The 23623-nt window shown below is 41.8% G+C and overlaps 1 protein-coding gene across 4 annotated transcripts; it reads left to right on the plus strand.

The window, feature by feature from the left end:
* The first annotated feature begins 11 nt into the window (after window positions 1-11).
* Window positions 12-19994, plus strand: LOC139416887 (uncharacterized). 4 transcript variants are annotated; one of them, XM_071166050.1, is made up of 5 exons: window positions 12-300; window positions 12834-12975; window positions 13079-13482; window positions 14261-14489; window positions 16846-19994. In XM_071166050.1, exons 1-5 carry the CDS (start codon window positions 199-201, stop codon window positions 16965-16967), a joined length of 999 nt encoding a protein of 332 aa, XP_071022151.1. In that variant the 5' UTR covers window positions 12-198; the 3' UTR covers window positions 16968-19994. The 4 variants fall into 4 exon arrangements, 3 of the variants coding, with proteins under 3 accessions (XP_071022151.1, XP_071022159.1, XP_071022167.1); XR_011635138.1 differs by having other exon boundaries at window positions 77-300; window positions 14261-14576; window positions 16846-18284; XM_071166058.1 differs by having other exon boundaries at window positions 77-282; window positions 16846-18284.
* Window positions 19995-23623: the final 3629 nt, after the last annotated feature.

Below are 23623 nucleotides of genomic sequence, written 5' to 3' on the forward strand. Positions count from 1 at the left end.
TGATTCCGGTCATACCGGAAACGATCGCTTTAAACACCGGATATGTTTTTTGACAGCATGCTTGCTTTCACTTTCAATGTTTTGATTTGATATTGTCAGTTGATGACAACAAACACGCGACTATTGCATATTGAAACGGAGACATTACCATTTAAGGAAGAAACGACGAGTCACCTTTAGGATATTCTTTACGATAATATGCAAGAAATGCTGGAACCACAGCCGTGTAAATGTGAGGGTGAGCGGAATCAAGAAAGCGTCCTACAACAAAGAATAGAGACGGTTAGCATTGGCAATAGAGTAAGATGTTTTCTCCTCTGTATACCTAGCTACTTCAACTAATTGCACATTAGTGTTTGTTTGGTCACATTTGGAAACATTAACTGTAATACTACATTGGGGTACGGAGTGTTCATTCAATGGCTACTGCAGGTGGCCAGCTGCATATCATGGAATCAATCCACCAACTCGGTTTTAGGATGATGAACCATCCACACACTAGCGGTCAGCTAGCTAACTACTGTAGCTACAAAGAGTAACGTTAATACTAAATGCGAAGCCTAGTGATGCTATCTTCAATGTATGCTATTCAAATTCTGAAGCCAACTAGAGAAAGAGAGTCCATTGACTCTCTAGGACATGACACTGCTGTGGCATGAGTAGTTGCTCAATTGGGCTAATTAGCTAGTACAGTATATCACCTGCCACACACAACAGGTGAACCAAGGGTTTCTTTCCACTGCTCAATGTTGCATGCGTCAACCACATCTACTGTGCCGTCGGGAAGCAGATTGCTATTACATACGATGTGGTTATCTGATATGTAAAATACCTATCCAGGCTTTGTAAGATCTGGCATGTGTCAGTAACATCTGAGCAGGTGAACAGAACCAAAAGAGGTGTGTGTACCTGCCAGATTACATTGCAGATGCCTGCAAGATCTCACCATGCCTGGACAGGCATGCAAACGCCTTCACAGTTCACTTCTAGCTGGGAAGGAACTCTTGAGCTGTGTTTGAATACTCATACTAACCGAACTATTTGTGACGTGAATTGAGTATGTAGTATGCTTATTGGTCATAGTATGGATATAGTTATTATGCCAAAAGTTCCCGGATGTCGTACTAAATTCGCCAAAATATGAAGTATACGCGCAGAGGACACTATTTCCGTACTTTAGGGCCCATAATGCAATTCTTCAGGAAATAGGAGTGGCTATATGTCATTTTCAGATTTGAAGAAGATGATGGAAAATATGCAGTTGAAGTACAACGAGAGCAGATGCAAATTCATTACTTTAACTGATGATGACAAATGTTAAGAAAATGTTGAGCAATGTAATAAAGTAATGACTTTTCAAATAAGTTACCTTACAAGTTATGTTGGCTGACAATTTGTTAGCTACACTGTCCTTACGAACCACATAGCATATAATTACAGCAGTCTCTACCGGTATGTTAGTTGGCCACTTATACATCAAACTTGCCAGTATGTTAACTAGGGGTTATCTAACTAACTACCCAACGTTTATTGACTTGATTATTCCCTCTTAGCTTAGCTAAATGGTATAGTCGTAGTGCGTTCTCAATGGACATTCGGGTGCTTTCATAAATTTGCTCTGACTATCTACTCCGATTTCAGGGCACTCTCATCTGAGTGTACTAGAGCGCAGAATAATGAATTTATGAGCGCTCAACTCCTGTTGAATATAGCCGGTGTCAGTACACATCTGCAAAAGGCACAATTACATTTTTGCCAGCAACACAGTTAGTCACCAATGCTCTGGATAACATAACTTCCTAACCAGCTTTGCTAGGGCGAGTAAAATGGTCAGGGTGGTCACTCTCATTTGTGTCTGGAAGTAGCTAGCAAGCTAGCCAGCATTACCTTGGGTGCTTGACTGCAGTTGTATGGTCAGAATGCTCAAATCAACCCTACTTCTCCAGTGTACACTCCGAATTTACAAACGGACAATCTGACAACGCTCTGAATTTACAATCGCACTCCACATTGAATTTAAGAAATACCCGAAGTCGTAAAATATCTAACTAGTAATTTGTTATGCTAACTAGCTAGCAAGAGGTCGCATAGCAACAATATCAACTTCCGGTAGACAGGCAAAGAGCTAGTACGCTCAACTGAAAGCATACGGTTCATTTACAGTATACTAAAATGAACTCATAGTAATATAATGAAACAGGCAGGGATCAGGTCTGACACCCTTTTTAGAGATATCATTTTTTTGAGATATAATGTTCTGATGATCAGAATATAGTCGTATCAACTAAAATATATGTATACTGAACAAAAATATATACTCAATGATTTTACTGAGTTACAGTTCATATAAGGAAATCAGTCAATTGAAATAAATAAATTAAGCCCTCATCTATGGATTTCACATGGTGGTGGCGCAGCCATGGGGAGCCAGGGCCAGCTAATCAGAATGAGTTTTTCCTCACAAAACGGCATTATTACAGACAGAAATACTCCTCAGTTTCATCAGCTGACCTGGTGGCTGGTCTAAGATGATCTCACAGGTGAAGAACCCGGATGTGGAGATCCTGGGCTGGCATGGTTACACGTGGTCTGCGGTTGTGAGGCCGGTTGGATACTGCTAAATTCTTTAAAACTACGATGGAAGCAGCTTATGGTAGAGAAATTAACATTCAATTCTCTGGCAACAGCTCTGGTGGACATTCCTGCAGTCAGAATGCCTTTTGCACGCTCCCTCAAAACTTGAGGCACCTGTGGCGTTGTGTGACAAAACTACACATTTTAGAGTAGCCTTTTATTGTTTTAAGTAGGGTTTCACATTTTGGGGAATATTCAGAGGTGGAAACTTTCCATGGGAATATATGGGAATTAATGGGAATATATGGGAATTAACAGAAATATATGCAAATGTAATATTATTACCATTTAAATGTAGATGTTTTTTGCATTGGATACAGTGGGGCAAAAAAGTATTTAGTCAGCCACCAATTGTGCAAGTTCTCCCACTTAAAAATATGAGAGAGGCCTGTCATTTTCATCATAGGTACACTTCAACTATGACAGACAAAATGAGAAGAAAAAATCCAGAAAATCACATTGTAGGATTTTTTATGAATTTATTTGCAAATTATGGTGGAAAATAAGTATTTGGTCGCCTACAAACAAGCAAGATTTCTGGCTCTCACAGACCTGTAACTTCTTCTTTAAGAGGCTCCTCTGTCCTCTACTCGTTACCTGTATTAATGGCACCTGTTTGAACTTGTTATCAGTATAAAAGACACCTGTCCACAACCTCAAACAGTCACACTCCAAACTCCACTATGGCCAAGACCAAAGAGCTGTCAAAGGACACCAGAAACAAAATTGTAGACCTGCACCAGGCTGGGAAGACTGAATCTGCAATAGGTAAGCAGCTTGGTTTGAAGAAATCAACTGTGGGAGCAATTATTAGAAAATGGAAGACATACAAGACCACTGATAATCTCCCTCGATCTGGGGCTCCTCGCAAGATCTCACCCCGTGGGGTCAAAATGATTACAAGAACGGTGAGCAAAAATCCCAGAACCACACGGGGGGACCTAGTGAATGACCTGCAGAGAGCTGGGACCAAAGTAACAAAACCTACCATCAGTAACACACTACGCCGCCAGGGACTCAAATCCTGCAGTGCCAGATGTGTCCCCCTGCTTAAGCCAGTACATGTCCAGGCCTGTCTGAAGTTTGCTAGAGAGCATTTGGATGATCCAGAAGAAGATTGGGAGAATGTCATATGGTCAGATGAAACCAAAATATAACTTTTTGGTAAAAACTCAACTTGTCGTGTTTGAAGGACAAAGAATGCTGAGTTGCATCCAAAGAACACAATACCTACTGTGAGGCATGGGGGTGGAAACATCATGCTTTGGGGCTGTTTTTCTGCAAAGGGACCAGGACGACTGATCCGTGTAAAGGAAAGAATGAATGGGGCCATGTATCATGAGATTTTGAGTGAAAACCTCCTTCCATCAGCAAGGGCATCGAAGATGAAACGTGGCTGGTTCTTTCAGCATGACAATGATCCCAAACACACCGCCCGGGCAACGAAGGAGTGGCTTCGTAAGAAGCATTTCAAGGTCCTGGAGTGGCCTAGCCATTCTCCAGATCTCAACCCCATAGAAAATCTTTGGAGGGAGTTGAAAGTCTGTGTTGCCCAGCAACAGCCCCAAAACATCACTGCTCTAGAGGAGATCTGCATGGAGGAATGGGCCAAAATACCAGCAACAGTGTGTGAAAACCTTGTGAAGACTTACAGAAAACGTTTGACATCTGTCATTGCCAACAAAGGGTATATAACAAAGTATTGAGATAAACTTTTGTTATTGACCAAATACTTATTTTCCACCATAATTTGCAAATAAATGTATAAAAAATCCTACACATTTTTTTTCTGGATTTTTTTTTCTTCTCATTTTGTCTGTCATAGTTGAAGTGTACCCATGATGAAAATTACAGGCCTCTCTCATCTTTTTAAGTGGGAGAACTTGCACAATTGGTGGCTGACTAAATACTTTTCTGCCCCACTGTATGTAAACTTCTGACCCACTGGGAATGTGATGAAAGAAATAAAAGCTGAAATATATAATTCTCTCTACTATTATTCTGACATTTCACTTTCTTAAAATACAGTGGTGATCCTAACTGACCTGGCAGGGAATTTCTACTGGGAGTAAATGTCAGGAATTGTGAAAAACTTGATGTTAAATGTAGTTGGCTAAGGTGTATGTGAACTTCCGACTTCAACTGTAGGTGGCGATAGGTATTGCTATTCTCACGATTCTGTATGTATTGCGATTCAAGGTTCCAAACATTGCTCACTGTGTGTCTGCTGCAGAGGGACAAGATAGAGCCATGAGAAATATAAATTAAAATGCTTGAAAACAAATTGTCTCCCTATTTTAAAAGAAGATGGAGAAAACGCTATGAAGAAAAAATACTGGCGTTTTGGTGCAGGTACAGCCATCTAGCACAAAAATGTTATTGCGACATTGTCAAGACGATACGTTATGTCATAAAAAATAATATCCCAATATGTAACTATTGATTTCCCCCCCATCACCACAGTAGAGTTCAGTACACTACAGTGGAGTACAGTAAATGCAATACATTATACTCTACTCTACTCTACTGAATGGTACTGTAGTACTGTATTCTACTTTTCTTTACTGTACTTTACTGTTCTCTGTTGTGGTCTACTGTACTGTGTTATCCAATCTTGTGAAACATAGACGTCTATAATTGGTTCAGATTTGGTCCAGCCAGGGCAGCTAGACCAAATTTCAATTACTTTTCAACATCCATGGACATCCTGTGTTAGTCGGTGCTCAGTGGATGAGGATGCTTGTTACAGTAAATGAAAAGAGGGTAGCTGGTAGGTGTCAGTAAGAGCCGGTAGAGATTACATTAACTGGAGAAGGAGGGAGAGCGAGACAGAGAGAGGGAGAGTGAGACGGCGGGGTTGTCCAGACTGTTTTCACAGTCTTGCTTAGACCACCAGATGACAGAAAGAGAAAGAAAACAGTTATCAGTATGCCAGTGAAAGGGAGGATAGTAGCAGCTGACCAAACTGGGGTTTGTGAATACTATGATTTCCCATTGTAGCCAATTTTAAAAGTAGTAATTCCATTACAGATTATTCAGTACTTTCATTACGGATTTGGTAACATAATTATGTGTTTTAATCACTTAAAGCTGCAATATGTCTCTCTTTGGGCAACCCGACCAAATTCATATAGAAATGTGTTATGAATCTATAATTCTCATTGAAAGCAAGTCTAAAAAGTGGTAGACCTGTTCTATATGCATTATTTCTGTATGCTTCCCGTGCTTAAGTTTTATTTTTACTTTTGGTTTTGTACAATACTTTTGGTTCTGGAAAATATATTTCACAGCAGTTTAGATGTTACAATTATTTTCCACTACTACAGTGCCTTGCGAAAGTATTCGGCCCCCTTGAACTTTGCGACCTTTTGCCACATTTCAGGCTTCAAACATAAAGATATAAAACTGTATTTTTTTGTGAAGAATCAACAATAAGTGGGACACAATCATGAAGTGGAACGACATTTATTGGATATTTCAAACTTTTTTAACAAATCAAAAACTGAAAAATTGGGCGTGCAAAATTATTCAGCCCCCTTAAGTTAATACTTTGTAGCGCCACCTTTTGCTGCGATTACAGCTGTAAGTCGCTTGGGGTATGTCTCTATCAGTTTTGCACATCGAGAGACTGACATTTTTTCCCATTCCTCCTTGCAAAACAGCTCGAGCTCAGTGAGGTTGGATGGAGAGCATTTGTGAACAGCAGTTTTCAGTTCTTTCCACAGATTCTCGATTGGATTCAGGTCTGGACTTTGACTTGGCCATTCTAACACCTGGATATGTTTATTTTTGAACCATTCCATTGTAGATTTTGCTTTATGTTTTGGATCATTGTCTTGTTGGAAGACAAATCTCTGTCCCAGTCTCAGGTCTTTTGCAGACTCCATCAGGTTCTTCCAGAATGGTCCTGTATTTGGCTCCATCCATCTTCCCATCAATTTTAACCATCTTCCCTGTCCCTGCTGAAGAAAAGCAGGCCCAAACCATGATGCTGCCACCACCATGTTTGACAGTGGGGATGGTGTGTTCAGGGTGATGAGCCGTGTTGCTTTTACGCCAAACATAACGTTTTGCATTGTTGCCAAAAAGTTCAATTTTGGTTTCATCTGACCAGAGCACCTTCTTCCACATGTTTGGTGTGTCTCCCAGGTGGCTTGTGGCAAACTTTAAACGACACTTTTTATGGATATCTTTAAGAAATGGCTTTCTTCTTGCCACTCTTTCATAAAGGCCAGATTTGTGCAATATACGACTGATTGTTGTCCTATGGACAGAGTCTCCCACCTCAGCTGTAGATCTCTGCAGTTCATCCAGAGTGATCATGGGCCTCTTGGCTGCATCTCTGATCAGTCTTCTCCTTGTATGAGCTGAAAGTTTAGAGGGACGGCCAGGTCTTGGTAGATTTGCAGTGGTCTGATACTCCTTCCATTTCAATATTATCGCTTGCACAGTGCTCCTTGGGATGTTTAAAGCTTGGGAAATCTTTTCGTATCCAAATCCGGCTTTAAACTTCTTCACAACAGTATCTCGGACCTGCCTGGTGTGTTCCTTGTTCTTCATGATGCTCTCTGCGCTTTTAACGGACCTCTGAAACTATCACAGTGCAGGTGCATTTATACGGAGACTTGATTACACACAGGTGGATTGTATTTATCATCATTAGTCGTTTAGGTCAACATTGGATCATTCAGAGATCCTCACTGAACTTCTGGAGAGAGTTTGCTGCACTGAAAGTAAAGGGGCTGAATAATTTTGCACGCCCAATATTTCAGTTTTTGATTTGTTAAAAAAGTTAGAAATATCCAATAAATGTCGTTCCACTTCATGATTGTGTCCCACTTGTTGTTGATTCTTCACAAAAAAATACAGTTTTATATCTTTATGTTTGAAGCCTGAAATGTGGCAAAAGGTCGCAAAGTTCAAAGGGGCCGAATAATTTCGCAAGGCACTGTATATGCTTTTATTTAAAAAAATAAAAAAAATATATATATATATATATATAGAGAGAGAGAGAGATTTTTAGCTTTAATTTGACACCCAATATGACATACTCCTATGAACTTCACATGCTGATGGTCATGGGTCCTTTTACATGGAAATGCCCAGTATCGGCTTCATTCTGTATTTTCCACCTATAGAACTTGTATAAAATAACACTAGATGTTATTTCACTGTTGTCAGAGGGATGCACAAAGAAGACTGTACAGCTCAACTGCTAAAATATTGGGATTCCAGGTTTATTCCAACATGTCAGATTGCCTTGTTTTCTAGCTCTGCCTTGTAGAAATGTTTGTTGTGTACACTTTAATAAATGCAAGGACCTGTTAAATCCGGGAACTGGTAAATGATGTAAACTTCATTAATATTCAAATTGAAAATGCATCAACGTAATGTTTTCTGCATCTCTTCAAATATGATGTGGCATATAACAACCCAACTTCCATGGTAAAATAATTGACTAAACACGATTCAATTTGCATATTAATGAGTGAGATGACAGATTATAATATTTGCCCTTTTTTCCCTTTCCCTTCAGGGAGCAACCATAATTTCAGGCATCTTATTTTCCTGGAATAGCTGATGGCTTTGAAAAAACAAATGGATAACTTTAAGAACAATGAATCTTAATTTTAATTGAATGTTCATCAAAGCCTTTCTAGTGACATTTTTGTTTCCGTGTGAGAGGAATTCTAAGTATGTATACTGAAGAAAAATATAAACTCAACATGTAAAGTGTTGGTCCATGTTTCATGAGCTGAAATAAAAGATCCCAGAAATGCTCCATACGTACACAAAGCTTATTTCTCTCCAAGTTTGTGCACAAAATTGTTTATATCCCTGTTAGTGAGCATTTCTCCATTGCAACGATTATTCACCCACCTGACAGGTGTGGCATATCAAAAAAGCTGATTAAACAGCATGCTCATTACACAGGTGCAACTTGTGCTGGGATCAATAACATGCCACTTTAAAATGTGCAGTTTTGTCACACAACACATTGCCGCAGATGTCTCACATTTTGAGGGAGTGTGCAGTTGGCATTCTGACTGCAGGAATGTCCACCAGAGCTGTTTCCAGATAATTGAGTGTTAATTTCTCTACCATAAGCCACCTCCGTTGTTTTAGAGAATTTGGAAGTGCGTCCAACCGAACTCACAAGCGCAGACCACTTGTAACCTCTCCAGCCCAGGACCTCCAGATCTGGCTTCTATACCTGAGGGATCATCTGAGACCAGGCACTTGGACAGCTGATGAATCTGAGGAGTATTTCTGTCTGTAATAAAGCCCTTTTGTGGGGAGAAACTCATTCTGATTGGCAGGTCCTGGCTCCCCAGTGGGCGGGCATTTGCCCTCCACGACTGTGCCCCTGCCCAGTCATGTGAAATCCATAGATTAAGGCCTCATTTATTTATTTCAATTGACTGATTTCCGTATATGAACTGTAACTCAGTAAAATCTTTGAAATTGTTTATAGTTATGTTCAGTATATATAATTAACCTCACCAGTTATGTTTTGGCCTATCTTTTTTGATAACTTGCTAATGGAAGTGTTCTTTTACCCCTAAATGCTGTTATTCATCCTCCTTCTTGCTTCATATATGTTTGTCACAGCGTTCTGTGAATGCCTGTTACCATTTTCTGTCAAAGGTGACACATTTAAACTTAGAAATAGCTTTAAAATACACAGAGCCTTTGAGGAAATTATAGTTTTTTAAATGTCAAGACTATTTTTCATTTGTAAAAGTCCTATTGAAAAACCAGGTTACCATTTAATTCCTGTAAGAACTACAATTGAATGATCTGAATGCCCTCTTCCACTTCTTTGGGATCTTGACATCTACAGTTGAAGTCAGAAGTTTACATACACCTTAGCCAAATACATTTAAAATCAGTATTTCACAATTCCTGATATTTAATCCTAGTAAAAAAAAATCTTGTTTTAGGTCAGTTAGGTTCACCACTTTATTTTAAGAGTGTGAAATGTAAGAATAATAGTAGAGATAATTATTTACTTTAGCTTTTATTTATTTCATCACATTCCCAGTGGGTCAGAAGTTTACATACACTCAATTAGTATTTGGTAGCATTGCCTTTAAATTGTTTAACTTAGGTCAAACGTTTCGGGTAGCCTTCCACAAGCTTCCCACAATAAGCTGGGTGAATTTTGGCCCCTTCCTCCGGACAGAGCTGGTGTAATTGAGTTCGGTTTGTAGGCCCCCTTGCTCGCACACACTTTTTCAGTTTTGCCCACATATTTTCTATAGGATTTGAGGTCAGGGCTTTGTGATGGCCACTCCAATACCTTGACTTTGTTGTCCTTAAGCCATTTTGCCACAACTTTGGAAGTAAGCTTGAGGTCATTGTCCATATGGAAGAACCATTTGCGAAAAAGCTTTAACTTCCTGACTGATGTCTTGAGATGTTACTTCAATATATCCAAATAATTGTCATTCCTCGTGATGCCATCTATTTTTTGAAGTGCACCAGTCCCTCCTGCAGCAAAGCACCCCACAACAGGATGCTGCCACCCCCGTGCTTTACGGTTGGGATGGGGTTCTTCGGCTTGCAAGCTTCCCCCTTTTTCCTCCAAACATAATGATGGTCATTATGGCCAAACAGTTCTATTTTTGTTTCATCAGACCAGAGGACATTTCTCCAAAAAGTACGATCTTTGTCCCAATGTGCAGTCGCAAACCGTAGTCTGTTTTTTTAATGGCGGTTTTGGAGCAGTGGCTTCTACCTTGCTGAGTGGCCTTTCAGGTTATGTCGATAAAGAACTCGTTTTACTGTGGATATAGATACTTTTGTACCCATTTCCTCCAGCATCTTCACAAGGTCCTTTGCTGCTGTTCTGGGATTGATTTGTACTTTTTGCACCAAAGTACGTTCATCTCTAGGAGACGGAACGTGTCTCCTTCCTGACCGGTATGATGGCTTTGTGGTCCCATGGTGTTTATACTTGCGTGCTATTGTTTGTACAGATGAGCGTGGTACCTTTAGGCATTTGGAAATTGCTCCCACGGATGAACCAGACTTGTGGAGGTCTACAATTTTTTTCTGGGGTCTTGGCTGATTTCTTTTGATTTCCTGTGATGTCAAGCAAAGAGGCACTGAGTTTGAAGGTAGGCCTTGAAATACATCCCCAGGTACACCTCCAATTGACTGGAATGATGTCAATTAGCCTATCAGAAGCTTCTAGAGCCATGACATAATTTTCTGGAATTTTCCAAGCTGTGTAAAGGCACAGTCAACTTAGTGTATGTAATCTTCTGACCCACTGGAATTGTGATACAGTGAATTATAAGTGAAATAATCTCTCTGTAAACAATTGTTGGAAAAAATATGTGTGTCATTCACAAAGTAGATGTCCTAACCGACTTGCCAAAACTATAGTTTGTTAACAAGAAACAAGTTTTAATGACTCCAACCTAAGAGTATGTAAACTTCCGACTGTTTGTTATGTTGCAGCCTTATTCTAAAATTGATTTTAAAATAATAATAATTACAATCTACACACAATACCCCATAATGACAAAGCAAAAACAGGTTTTTAGAAATAAAAACAGAAATATCACTTTTACCTAAGTATTCAGACCCTTTACTCAGTACTTTTTTGGAGCACCTTTGGCAGCAATTATAGCCTCGAGTCTTCTTGGGTATGAAACTACAAGCTGTATTTGGGGAGTTTATCCCATTCTTCTCTTCAGATCCTCTCAAGCTCTGTCAGGTTGGATGGGGAGCGTTGCAGCACAGCTATTTTCAGGTCTCTCCCGAGATGTTCGATCGGGTTCAAGTCCGGGCTCTGGCTGGGCCACTCAAGGACATTCAGAGACTTGTCCCAAAGCCACTCCTGCATTGTTTTGGCTGTGTCCTTAAGGTCGTTGTCCTGTTGGAAGGTGAACCTTCGCCCCAGTCTGAGGTCTTGAGCGCTCTGGAGCAGGTTTTCATCAAGGATCTCTCTGTACTTTGCTCGGTTCATCTTTGCCTCAATCTTGACTAGTCTCCCAGTCCCTGCTGCTGAAAAACACCCCCACAGCCATGCTTCACCGTAGGGATGGTGCCAGATTTCCTCCACATGTGACGTTTGGCATTCAGGCCAGAGATAAATCTTGGTTTCATCAGACCAGAGAATCTTGTTTCTTTAGGTGAGTCTTTAGGTGCCTTTTGGCAAACTCCAAGAGGGCTGTCATGTGCCTTTTACTGAGGAGTGCCTTCCGTCTGGCCACTACCTTAACGTCCTGATTGGTGGAGTGCTGCAGAGATTGTTGTCCTTCTGGAAGGTTCTCCAATCTCCACAGAGGAACTCTAGAGCTTTGTCAGAGTGACCATCAGGTTCTTGGTCACCTCCCTGACCAATGCCCTTCTCCCCTGATTGCTCAGTTTGGCCAGGCAGCCAGCTCTAGAGAGAGTCTTGGTGGTTCCAAACTTCTTTCATTTAAGAATGATGGAGGCCACTGTGTTCTTGGTACCCTTCCCTAGATCTGTGCTTCGACACAATCATGTCTCGGAGCTCTACGGACAATTCGTTCAGCCTCATTGCTTGGTTTTTGCCCTGACATGCACTGTCAACTGTGGGTCCTTATATAGACAGGTGTGTGCCTTTCCAAATCATGTCCAATCAATTGAATTTTCTAGAGGCGAAAGAGATGCACACCTATTTAGGCAAGGTGCTGGCTAGCTGAATAGAACACTTGAAAAATGAAAGGAGAGCCGCACACTAGGGGCTCAGATGCAATAATTGAATAACCTAATATCCAACATTTCAACAGACAAGCTGTCTTCATCAGGGTATAATGATCAATAATCAATTGAATTTACCACAGGTGGACTCCAAGTTGTAGAAACATCTCAAGGATGATCAATGGAAACAGGATGCATCTGATGTCAATTTCGAGTCTCATAGCAAAACGGTCTGAATACTTATCTAAATAAGGTATTTCTGTTTTTAATTTTTAATACATTTGCAAACTTAATAAATACCAGTTTTCACTTTGTCATTATGGGGTACTGTTTGCTGAGGATTTTCTTTTTTTTCTTCATTTAAGCCATTTTAGAATACGGTTGTAACGTAACAAAATGTGGAAAAAGTCAAGGGCACTGTATATCTAGGCAATACAATTAAAGTCGATGGAAAGTCTCTCCTAAGTGAGTCAAAACCATTCACTCATCAGTCATCTGCTTTTCTCTTTCCTTCACAGACCATGAAGATGGAGACAGATGTATTTAACCCTTCCCACACTGCAGAGCTCCAGTTCCTCAGGTCACGGGTTCGGGAACTGGAGAAAGAGAAGGCCGAAATGGCGGCTGAAAACCAATGGCTGCAAAACATGCTAGTAAAGGGTGAGGATGAGTAAGGTCAATACAGTTTTATATTTCACCTGCTCTAAATTGATCACTTTCCCTCATGCGTGTTCCTTCTTAACTTTGTGGTGTCATCCCTCAGAGATCCCTGACCTGCTTTCTACCATGTGGCAGAACATGGGCCAAGCCAACCACCCCCTCCACCCTGCAGTGTCCCCACAGGCTGTCTCCACAGCAATAGTGAGGGGCGAGAGCTACACATACACACACCACTCTGTGTCAGGACAATCTGGCCGACGGTTCAGTCCCCCACTTCATCATCAGCCCATGTCCAACCGCTCAGCTATGACTCAGGACGACGTGAATGGAAGCATGTCAAACTTTGGACCCGAGATGGCCATCAGTGAGCACAGTGTGGACGGAGACTTAGAGCTGAGTGACATCACAGAGGACGACAACCCTCACAGCTCTCTGTTTGGCTCAGCAGCCGACCTACCCGGGATGAGGACATGCTCAGAGACACACTGTGTTAGTGGGACTGGCCATGTAAGGAAACTTGCTGTTCATTCCAGATAAAGACAGATTGTTAACTTAGCGGCCATTAACTTATCGAGACCATGGGACTATATGGTTCTATCTGAAATGTTTGTCTAAAATGAGTTAGTCACATAATTGATCTTTAGATAGTTCTACATATGTCTGAGAAGTTAGTAAAAATGTGAAATATGAAAAACTAGAAACCCATTTGAACTTGGCGCTGTAAGGTTCTATCTGCAATCCAATCACAAGCCTGAACAAATACAGACGGACCAATCGGAACACGTCTTTGCCTTCTCCCTCTAAGTATTGTTGAGTGAGACCATAATATTTCGTAGGATCGTAATACATTTCTTATGTATTTGATGTGTCTGACTATCTTGGTACAATAGTGTTATTTTATCATTAATAGCTACGGTTTTCTTAAAATCTGAACATGTCTTTACATCAGAACTGTCTTTATATAGCCTTATTGAACCCAGACTGACATTTAAAGAGCCAGAAGGTTCTATATGCAGTTGCACCCCCCTCTCAGGATTTTGATACTCTGCACTTTAGGTACCTTTTAAGGTGAGGACCTTAATGGTTTATGAAATAATAATTCACTACAAAACAGTTCTGAGATCTGGGATGTGAAAACTTTGGTACTCAATATCTCAGAGCTATGCTTTGCGCAGATAGAACCAAATAGTCCGAAGGTCACGATATCGATCCTCCAAAGGTTATGGAGGTCTAAATGGGTTTTGATTCTGATCACATTCGCACTGTCTCCCAATTGGCTGTGCAGGTAAACCAGTTGGAGGTATACCCAAGTTCCGGCGTCTTCTGTGAAATGCGGTCTTGGCATGCAGCCAATCAGACGCAGTCTCCCACGGCGATGGCGCGCACTCTGTTGCTGGGCGTGTTCGACATGGACACCCTGCTGAACAGCAACCTGCGAGGGGGGCGGAGCCGCAGACCAACCTTCCCCAACCACCGCACCGCCCTGGACCCACACAAGCTCAACGCCATCTACAGTAAATGATAACCTGATCCTCAGCCTTACAAACAACCTTTACCAACTTTCATTGTATTTTTCTCCAATTTCACTTGGTCATTCATTGGTGAGTGAAAGCACTCACCTTCTCGATTATCAGAAAGATACAGTGGGGTCTGAAATGATTGACACCTGTAATAAAGATGAGCAGTAATGACTGTATAAAATAAATAATTCTAATAATAATTCAAATAGCGATATTGTATGCTCCAAAAATTGGGATATTATATTACTTTAAACTCATACAATTGCTCAGAAAGGTACGGGTCAAAATGATTGACACCACTAAAGATTCTTATAAGTAATGTAGTCCAAAGGTTTGTAGTCACAAGTTTGTAGTTATTGCGTATTAGGAATATGGGACAAAATACCAAACTTGTTGGATGCATTTGGAGTTCGTTTTGACTGTTTCAGATTATTTTGTGCTAAATAATGTATTGTCATTTTGGAGTCACTTTTATTATAAATAAGAATAGAATATGTTTCTAAACAATTCAACATTAATGTGGATGCTACCATGTTGATTATAGATAATTTACAGAGGGTCAAAGATCATACCCCCAAGACATGCTAACCTCTCACCATTACCAATAACAGGGGAGGTTAGCATTTTATATCATACCTTCAAGACATGCTAACTTCTCACCGTTACCCATAACAGGGGAGGTTAGCATGTCTTGGAGGTATGATCTTTGACCCATAAGGGGCACATGCCCCCTCAGATTTGTCATGTTGAAAAATCTATGTACAGTATATCATTATTATTTTTTGTTATTGTTTCTCTGTACTACTTCTTGCCACCTAACAATTTTATGAAGTTGGCTTTAGCTAGGCCAGATAGGTCCCCAATCTCCCAACCTCATAATATATATTTAGGGGTGTCAATTATTTGGACCCCTGCCTTTTTGAGCAAAACAATTATTACTTGGACCAATGAAAGCCGGTCTAAGGCAGCCGTTTGTTATCTAAATATTAAATCATTTCTAGGTAACATTGAAGTACCCGTACTGTGATTGTTTTAAATTAAAATGGTAAAAAAATACACATTTTGAATAAGAATTTTGCTAAGACTGTCTTGGGGTGGTCTGAATGGGAAGGGTAAACTGTAAACTAGCTGTTATTTGCAGAGAGGTTTGGAGCTGTCTTTCTTATTGATCTATTAACTCATTTACTGCCTGGTGAGGCCAAAACCCCATCTGACAACAACAGGCTGATAATTCAGGCTTTTCAAACTGCTCTTACACTAAAAGGGAATTATCATCATTTTCACAATTTCACAGTATTATATCAACCTCATAGTGTGGAAAGAACACTTCCATTAACAAGTTACCAAAAAATATAACTGGTGAGGTTAATTATATATACTGAACAAAACTATAAACACAACATGTAACAATTTCAAAGTTACAATTCATATAAGGAAATCAGTGTATTGAAATAACTTCATTAGGCCCACCCACTTGGGATTTGTTCTTCCCCACAAATGGGCTTTATTACAGACAGAAATAGTCCTCAGCACCCCCCCCCCACCCCCCCACCCCCCTTCAGACGATCCCGCAGGGAAGAAGGTCCTGGGCTGGGCCTGGGCTGGCGTGGTTACACGTGGTCTGTGGTTGTGAGGCCAGTTGGACGTACTGCCAAATTCTCTAAAACGACATTGGAGGCAGCTTATGGTAGAGAAATTAACATTCAATTTTCTGGCAGTCAGAATGCCAAATAAGCTTTTTGTGTGTGTGGAACATTTCTGGGATTTTTTTAATTTCAGCTCATGAAACATGGTACCAACACTTTACATGTTGCGTTTATATTTTTGTTTGGAGTATATAAAACACAGGAAAATCACGTTTTGGACTGTACAAACAAAGTATTTTTCTCTGAGCATTACTATAAAATAATATAGTTCCCCAATTTTTTTTTAGCATACAATATAGCTCAGTATTTTAATGAATTATTTTATACCGTCATTATTGCTCATCTTTATCAAGGGTGTCAATAACTCTGGACGCCACTGTATCTCACTGATACAGTTGAAGTAGCATCCCAAAACTGAATCATTTACACATGCATTATTAGGTTGCGCTTGAGTGCTGTGCCACCGTAATTCAATAAAAAAAAGTGAAACATGATTTAGAGAAGATGAGGATTGAGAGGGTGTGTGTGGCGGAGGCGGCCGGGCCCATTTCCGATCCAGTAAGCCCCCTTCATTCATCATCATTTTGTTTTTAATGGCCTGACAGCTCTGGCAGGGCTGAAAAACGGCTGTGTTCCTTACTGTCACTCCTGCGCCGTCCACCCTCCTCCAACTGTTGTTGTGCTGTCGCTCTCTCCCTCCGCAGATGCCACTCTAGCCCGCTTCCCATTGGCCAGGAAGGGACAAATTGGCACCGGCATCAACTCCAAGCTGTCTGAGATCCGGTTCCGATCCAGGAGAGCCAACCGGGACCCCAGTTATCTATGAAGGACTGTTCCTGCCCACACACCCAGTTGTATCAAATCAACATTTTAGTTCTAGTATATTATCACATTAACCGTTCAACTGTATCAGTATATGACTACATGTGCGTGCAGAATGTCTGGCCTATGAATGGTAAAAGGACTCAAAAGATGGGCTAATGCTAGAGGAAGGATTCAAAGCCAGTGGAACAACGCACATAAGAACTGGCTTTGATGGTTAAATTCCCACTCTGTCGCCGACCAATCATTCGTAAACCACACATGTGAACGGTCCCTGGGGTAGTCTCTCTGACTGACCGAGATGCATAGATCCAGGACGGCTGATCCATGTGTGACCAACCAGTGGAGGACGGGAGGCTTCAGTCATGTCTTACCAGACAGACGCCTCTCTGTCGTTGACCTCTACCCACTTAGACAAAGGAGGCAAGAGGGGATTGGAGGGAGGCCAAACTATATTTCTCCATTGATTTCTCTGATCCTAGGCATTAAGCTCACTCCTAAAGCTCCATTACCAGCCCCAGGTCCCCTCTGCACCCTCTCCTTCCAATCCTCTCCTTCCGCCTGAGAGGAGAATCAATTTGTGGCCCCCACCCACCCAGCCTTCCCCAGAGGTGTCACAGCTCCCCATGCCTAATGGACCCACAGGTACTCTGAGCCTCCAGCAGGATGACAGAAGAAATTCATTCATCTTAAAGGAATCTAAACAGTGTGTCATTCTCGCCCAAGTTCACCATGTCCACAGAGCCCACATGAAGAGAACAAGACTGGGGATTTGGCCTGATGCATATATGAAGTATTGGATTAGATGTAACCGTTGGTAATGAGGAACGGTCAAGTTGTTATTTTATATCCGGTCGTGTCTGATGTTCAAGATGTTGAATGTTTGATGCGACTGCATTAAAAGACTGCTGTTTTTCATTGCCCTTCATGTTGTCTCTCTCTAGTCATCGCAAACTATTTGAGAAATGACGCATTAACCAATTGCTTAACAGCTACTTAGTTTTCGGCAAATGAGAAAGAGAGAGGAGAAGATGATAGGCAATGAATCACTAGCCCATTGGTAAATTGAAATATCCATTACAGTAGTCCACCTACTGGGCATACCACTTCATTTCAACTTGAAGAATTGGGTATTATTTGGTTGATACGTGATCAACGAGATTACAACCTATTTTCAACCATTCAAAAAGACTATGCATTCAACCATCTTAAAGCACAACCAAATTCGAATGGAAAATCAATGTCTATTTTTTGGTTTAGTTGTCACCTAAATGTGTGATCGCTGTGCTTTCAACCATTTAAAAGCACAACAAAGTTCAAATGGAAATGCAGTGTCATATTTTGTTTATTTATACAACAACTTAATGTGTTATCACTGTGCTTCATTGAATAGCACCACCAAATGACACGGAATGCAATTGAGATTATTGAAGTACACGGTGTGCAGAATGCAGTGGCTATACAGTAACGCTATACATGACTCAGGGTCTCCGCTTCACAGCGGTCTTGACAGACAATCTCTCTGAACTTGAGCACCGCGCAGAAGTTGCCCTTATCCCTACCGCTAATTTGGTTACTTTTGCACATTTTTGTGTTGTCTGGATGAGGGAAATGCTGTAAATTACGAGGACTTGTTGTACACTGAGTATACAAAACAGGAATACCTGCTCTTTCCATGACATACCCTAATCAGGTGAGTCCAGGTGGAAGTATGATCCCTTATTGATATCTCCTGTTAAATCCACTACAATCAGTGTAGATGAAGGGGAGGAGACGGGTTAAAGAAGGATTTGTAATGCTTGAGACAATTGAGACATGGATTGTGTGTGTGTGTGCCATTCAGAGGGGTGAATGGGCAAGACAAAAGATTGAAGTGCCTTTGAACAGGTTATGGTAGTAGGTGCCAGGTGAACCGGTTTGAATTTGTCAAGAACTGCAACGCTGCTGGGTTTTTCATGCTCAACAGTTTCCCATGTGTATCAAGAATGGTCCACCATCCAAAGGACATCCAGCCAACTTGACACAACTGTGGAGTCAACATGGGCCAGCATCCTTGTGGAATGCTTTAGACACCTTGTAGAGTCCATGCCCCAATGAATTGAGGATGTTCTGAGGGCAAAAGGGGGTGCAACTCAATATTTGGAAGGCGTGCCTAATGTTTTATACACTCAGTGTATAATAAAATATGGATATATTTAATTTGCTCTGTTAACCTACCCTTTAGAATGCCTATGTTAGCAACTCTGAATCTATTAGGTGGTGATTCCACAACAATCATTCTCAATAGGGCTGGGCTAGGTTAAAGGAATACTTTGGGATTTTGGCAATGACCCCAAAGTATCTACTTCCCCGGAGTCAAATGAACTTGTGGAAGCCATTTTTATGTCTCTGTCCTGTATGAAGGAAGTTAGAAGTAGTTTTGCGAGCCAGTGCTAACTAGCATTAGCCCAATGACTGGAAGTCTATGGGTATCTGCTAGCATGCTAATAGATACCCATAGACTTCCACTCATTGCGCTAACGCTAGTTAGCAACTTTATTCAAACTGCACGCAGAGACATACGAATGGTATCCACGAGTAATCTGACTCTGGAGAAGTAGGTAAAGGGCTTCATTGCTAAAATCCCTTTAATACCCTGGATGACAGACCAACGGGACATACTGTTGTAGATAGATCAACTCTCCAGTAGGACATACTGCCCAGCCTATTGTTTTTTTCTTCTAGTGGATATTACGTTTACGATCTGATGTTATGTCAAAGGTGCAAATTCAACATATTTTATCTTTGGTTACCATGATGACATAAACCTGTGGTTGAGAATTCAGCCTCAAAACAACAGTTTATGACTTTTTGCAAATCCAATGTCTTTTTCCACATAGATTTCACATCACAAATGACTTTTGACCAGAGAGACACTCTGCTAAGTAGGCTACACATGCATGACTCTGCTCTTTCATCCTCAGGAGTCCCTGAGCTCACATGAAATTGAAATTGTGTCCATTAATTAAAAATGGTCAATCGCAATTTTTAATGAGAATGAATGAATGTAATATCTTCATCCTGAGCCCCTAACCCTAATCCAGTAATGTAGTCCCTATCCATTCCTTCATCAGAGATTACCTGTAAAGCTTCTCAACTGTCTTTAGTCACAGACAACTTCAACACTGGGGACTTAACAGCCCCTTGTGGGTGTTTGTCCTGATCCCCATTTCTATCCACTGACAGCCCCTGTCCTGTTTCTTGTGGCCTTTTTGTTCTGTGTTGATACATATTCAATAAGCCTGCATTCCATTTAGCTCCAGGGTGGGATGTAAAGATAACCTGTCTCCAGAATTCATTCATGCCTCTGACAGACACTTACATGCCAGGGACTGCTATTAAACCAGGCATCGACTCATTTGACCCCTCCTCCTCAGCCCAATTAATAATTGAATGACTTTAGCTTTTCTCTCTCTGTCTGTGCAGCAGCCGGTCTTCTCACCTAGCCTCCCGGTTGAGGAGAGTAGTTGTTTTCAGAAAGGAGAGAAAACAATCAAAGCAACCCCGACAGTGTGTCTAGTTTAGGGGAGGATCTCAATTGCACACTTCTCACGTTCTTTCTCCTCAAGGATTCTCCCTATATTCTCCCTATATCCCTGGCTATGAAACCAATATGGGGTTCTCATATTTTCACTTATCTGCAGCGAAACAAGACTTGTCCACAGGTCAAAGGGCGGCTGCACAGCGAGACAGGAGACATCATCAATAATCCCTGAATGTCAGGGAAAGGTGAAATAATAAGAAGGAGAGGAAATAACGAAGCTCCCTCCTGTGAGAGATAGAGGGAACAGACAGACTCCTCACAGTGAGATGTCTACTGGCTAGGTTCTGAGAGGTAGACAGCACTGTTATCAGATAGAGACAGGAAGATACACAGTGTGACACAAACGGACACTGGATAGGCTGTACGAAGGTACAGCCAGAAGAGGATGGGCCGTCCCTGTGAGCTGGGTTCCTCCTTAGGTTTCATCCAAGGGATTTGTGCGAGCCAATGTGCCTATGGTAATGTTTTGGATTTTGCTTGCTCTTTGGGATTAAAATCAAATGTTTTTTGTCGCATGCTTCGTAAACAACAGGTGTGGCCTAATAGTGAAATGCATACCGATGGGCCCTTCCCAACACTGCAGAGAGGAGAAATTATAGAAAAGTAAAACACTGAAAAATAGATACACAATGAGTAACGATAACTTAGCTATATGCAAGGGATACCAGTACCGAGTCGATGTGCAGGGATACGAGGTAATCGAGGTAGATATGTACATATAACTAGGAATAAAGTGGCAGATAGTTAACAGTAGCAGCAACGTGTGTGATGAGGCAAAAAACGTTTGTGCAAAAAGGGTCAAAGCAGATATCTGGACTAACTACACTATGTTAACAAACTATTTACACGTTTTATGGCTTAGGGGTAGAAGCTGTTCGGGTCCTGTTGGTTCCAGACTTGGTGCATTGGTACCGCTTGCCGTGCAGTAGCAGAGAGAACAGTCTATGACTTGGGTGTCTGTAGTCTTTGACAATTTTTAGGGCCTTCCTCTGACACCGCCTGGTATAGAGGTTCTGGATGGCAGAGAGCTCGGCCCCAGTGATGTACTGGGCCGTGCACACGGCACTTCCCTCTGTAGCGCCTTGCGATCAGATTCCAAGCAGTTGCCATACCAAGCGGTGATGCAGCCAGTCAAGATACTCTCAATGGTGCCGCTGTACACATTTTGTTACGATCTGAGTGCCCATGCCAAATCTTATCAGCCTCCTAAGGCAGAAGAGGTGTTGTTGTGCCCTCTTCACGTCGGTGTCGGTGTGTTTGGACCATAATACATCCTTAGTGATGTGGACACCGACCTGCTCCACTGTCCACCTGTCGATGCGAATGGGGGCGTGCTCGGCCCTCCTTTTACTGTAGTCCATGATCAGCTCCTTTGCCTTTCTGAGGTTTTTGTCTTGGCACCACACTGCCAGGTCTCTGACCTCCTCCCTATAGGCTGTCTCACCGTCACCGGTGATGAGGACTACTACCGTCATGTCGTCAACAAACTTAATGACGGTGTTGGAGTTGTGCGCGGCCACGCAGTCGTGGGTGAACAGAGAGTACAGGAAGGGACTAAGCACGCTCCCCTGGGGTTCAGTGTGGCAGATGTGTTTTTGCCTACCCTCACCACCTGTAGGCGTCCCATCAGGAAGTCCAGGATCCAGTTGCAGAGGGAGGTGTTCGGTCCCAGGGTCCTTGGCTTAGTGATGAGCTCGGAGGGCATTATGGTGTTGAACGTTGAGCTGTAGTTAATGAACAGGATTCTCATGTAGGTATTCCCTTTGTCCAAGTGGGAAAGGGCAGTGTGGAGTGCAGTAGAGATTGCATCATCTGTGCATCAATTACGGCGGTATGCAAATTGAAGTGGGTCCAGGGTGTCTGGGATGATAGTGTTTATGTGAACCCTGACCAGCCTTTCAAAGCATTTCATGGCTACAGATCTGAGTGCTATGGGGCGTCATTTAGACAGTTTACCTTGGCGTTCTTTAGCACAGGGACTATGGTGGTCTACTTGAAATATGTAAAGTGCATTTGGAAACTATTATTTTTCCACATTTTCTTAAGTTACAGCTTTATTCTAAAATTGATTAAAAATAAATACATTCTCATCAATCTACACAAAATACCCCATAATGTCAAAGCGAAAACAGGTTTTTCGACATTTTTGTAAATTTTTTAAAAATAAAAAAGAGAAATCCCTTATTTACATACGCATTCAGACCATTTGCTATGACACTCGAAATTGAGCTCAGTGTCACACCCTGATCTGTTTAATCTGTTTCATGCTTGTCTCCACCCCACCAGGTGTCTCCTATTTTTCCACATTATCCCCTGTGTATTTATACTTGCGTTTTCTGTTTGTCTGTTGCCAGTTCATCTCATCAAGTCGTGTTTTTCCGTGTGTTACCTTCTCTCTAGTTTTGTTTTCTAGTCTTCCCTGTTCCGACCTTTCAGCCTGCCCTGACCCTGAGCCTGCCTGCCATTCTGTCCCTTGTTGACTCTGCCTTGGATTACGAACGTCTGCTTTCCCTCGACCTGCCCTTTTGCCTGACCCTTTGTGATAATAAATAAATATTCTGACAACCGAACCATCCGCCCTCTGTGTCTGCATCTGGGTCTTATCCTCAGTTGTGATAGTACGAACTGGCCATGACTGACCCAGCAGACTCACACCAGCTCCACACTGCTGTCTCCCTGCAAGGAGCCACCATTGGAAGACAGGAGGAGCTACTTCAGAACCTTATTGAAGGACCCCATACCTTGGAGGAACGCCATGACCATATGTTAAACTCATTACAGGAGCAAGCCACAAGGAAACCTCCCAGGCGCTCAGTAACCTCGCTACAAGCGATGCTTCTCCCACCCCAAAACACGCCAAAGAACACCATACCTACTGTGAAGCATGGGGGTGGAAACATCATGCTTTGGGGCTGTTTTTCTGCAAAAGGACCAGGACGACTGATCCGTGTAAAGGAAAGAATGAATGGGGCCATGTATCATGAGATTTTGAGTGAAAACCTCCTTCCATCAGCAAGGGCATTGAAGATGAAACGTGGCTGGGTCTTTCAGCATGACAATGATCCCCAACACACCGC

The sequence above is a fragment of the Oncorhynchus clarkii genome, chromosome 1 (genome assembly GCF_045791955.1).
Source record: "Oncorhynchus clarkii lewisi isolate Uvic-CL-2024 chromosome 1, UVic_Ocla_1.0, whole genome shotgun sequence".
Classification (NCBI taxonomy): domain Eukaryota; kingdom Metazoa; phylum Chordata; class Actinopteri; order Salmoniformes; family Salmonidae; genus Oncorhynchus; species Oncorhynchus clarkii.

What these genes read in the sequence shown, in the direction of transcription:
- LOC139416887 (XM_071166050.1), top strand. Translation starts at nt 199, where the DNA reads ATGCAAGAAATGCTGGAACCACAGCCGTGTAAATGTGAGGGTGAGCGG. An exon ending in GCAAAACATGCTAGTAAAGG is followed by an intron (nt 12,976 to 13,078) that starts GTGAGGATGAGT and finishes GTCATCCCTCAG; the next exon opens with AGATCCCTGACCTGCTTTCT. An exon ending in CAAGCTCAACGCCATCTACA is followed by an intron (nt 14,490 to 16,845) that starts GTAAATGATAAC and finishes CTCCCTCCGCAG; the next exon opens with ATGCCACTCTAGCCCGCTTC.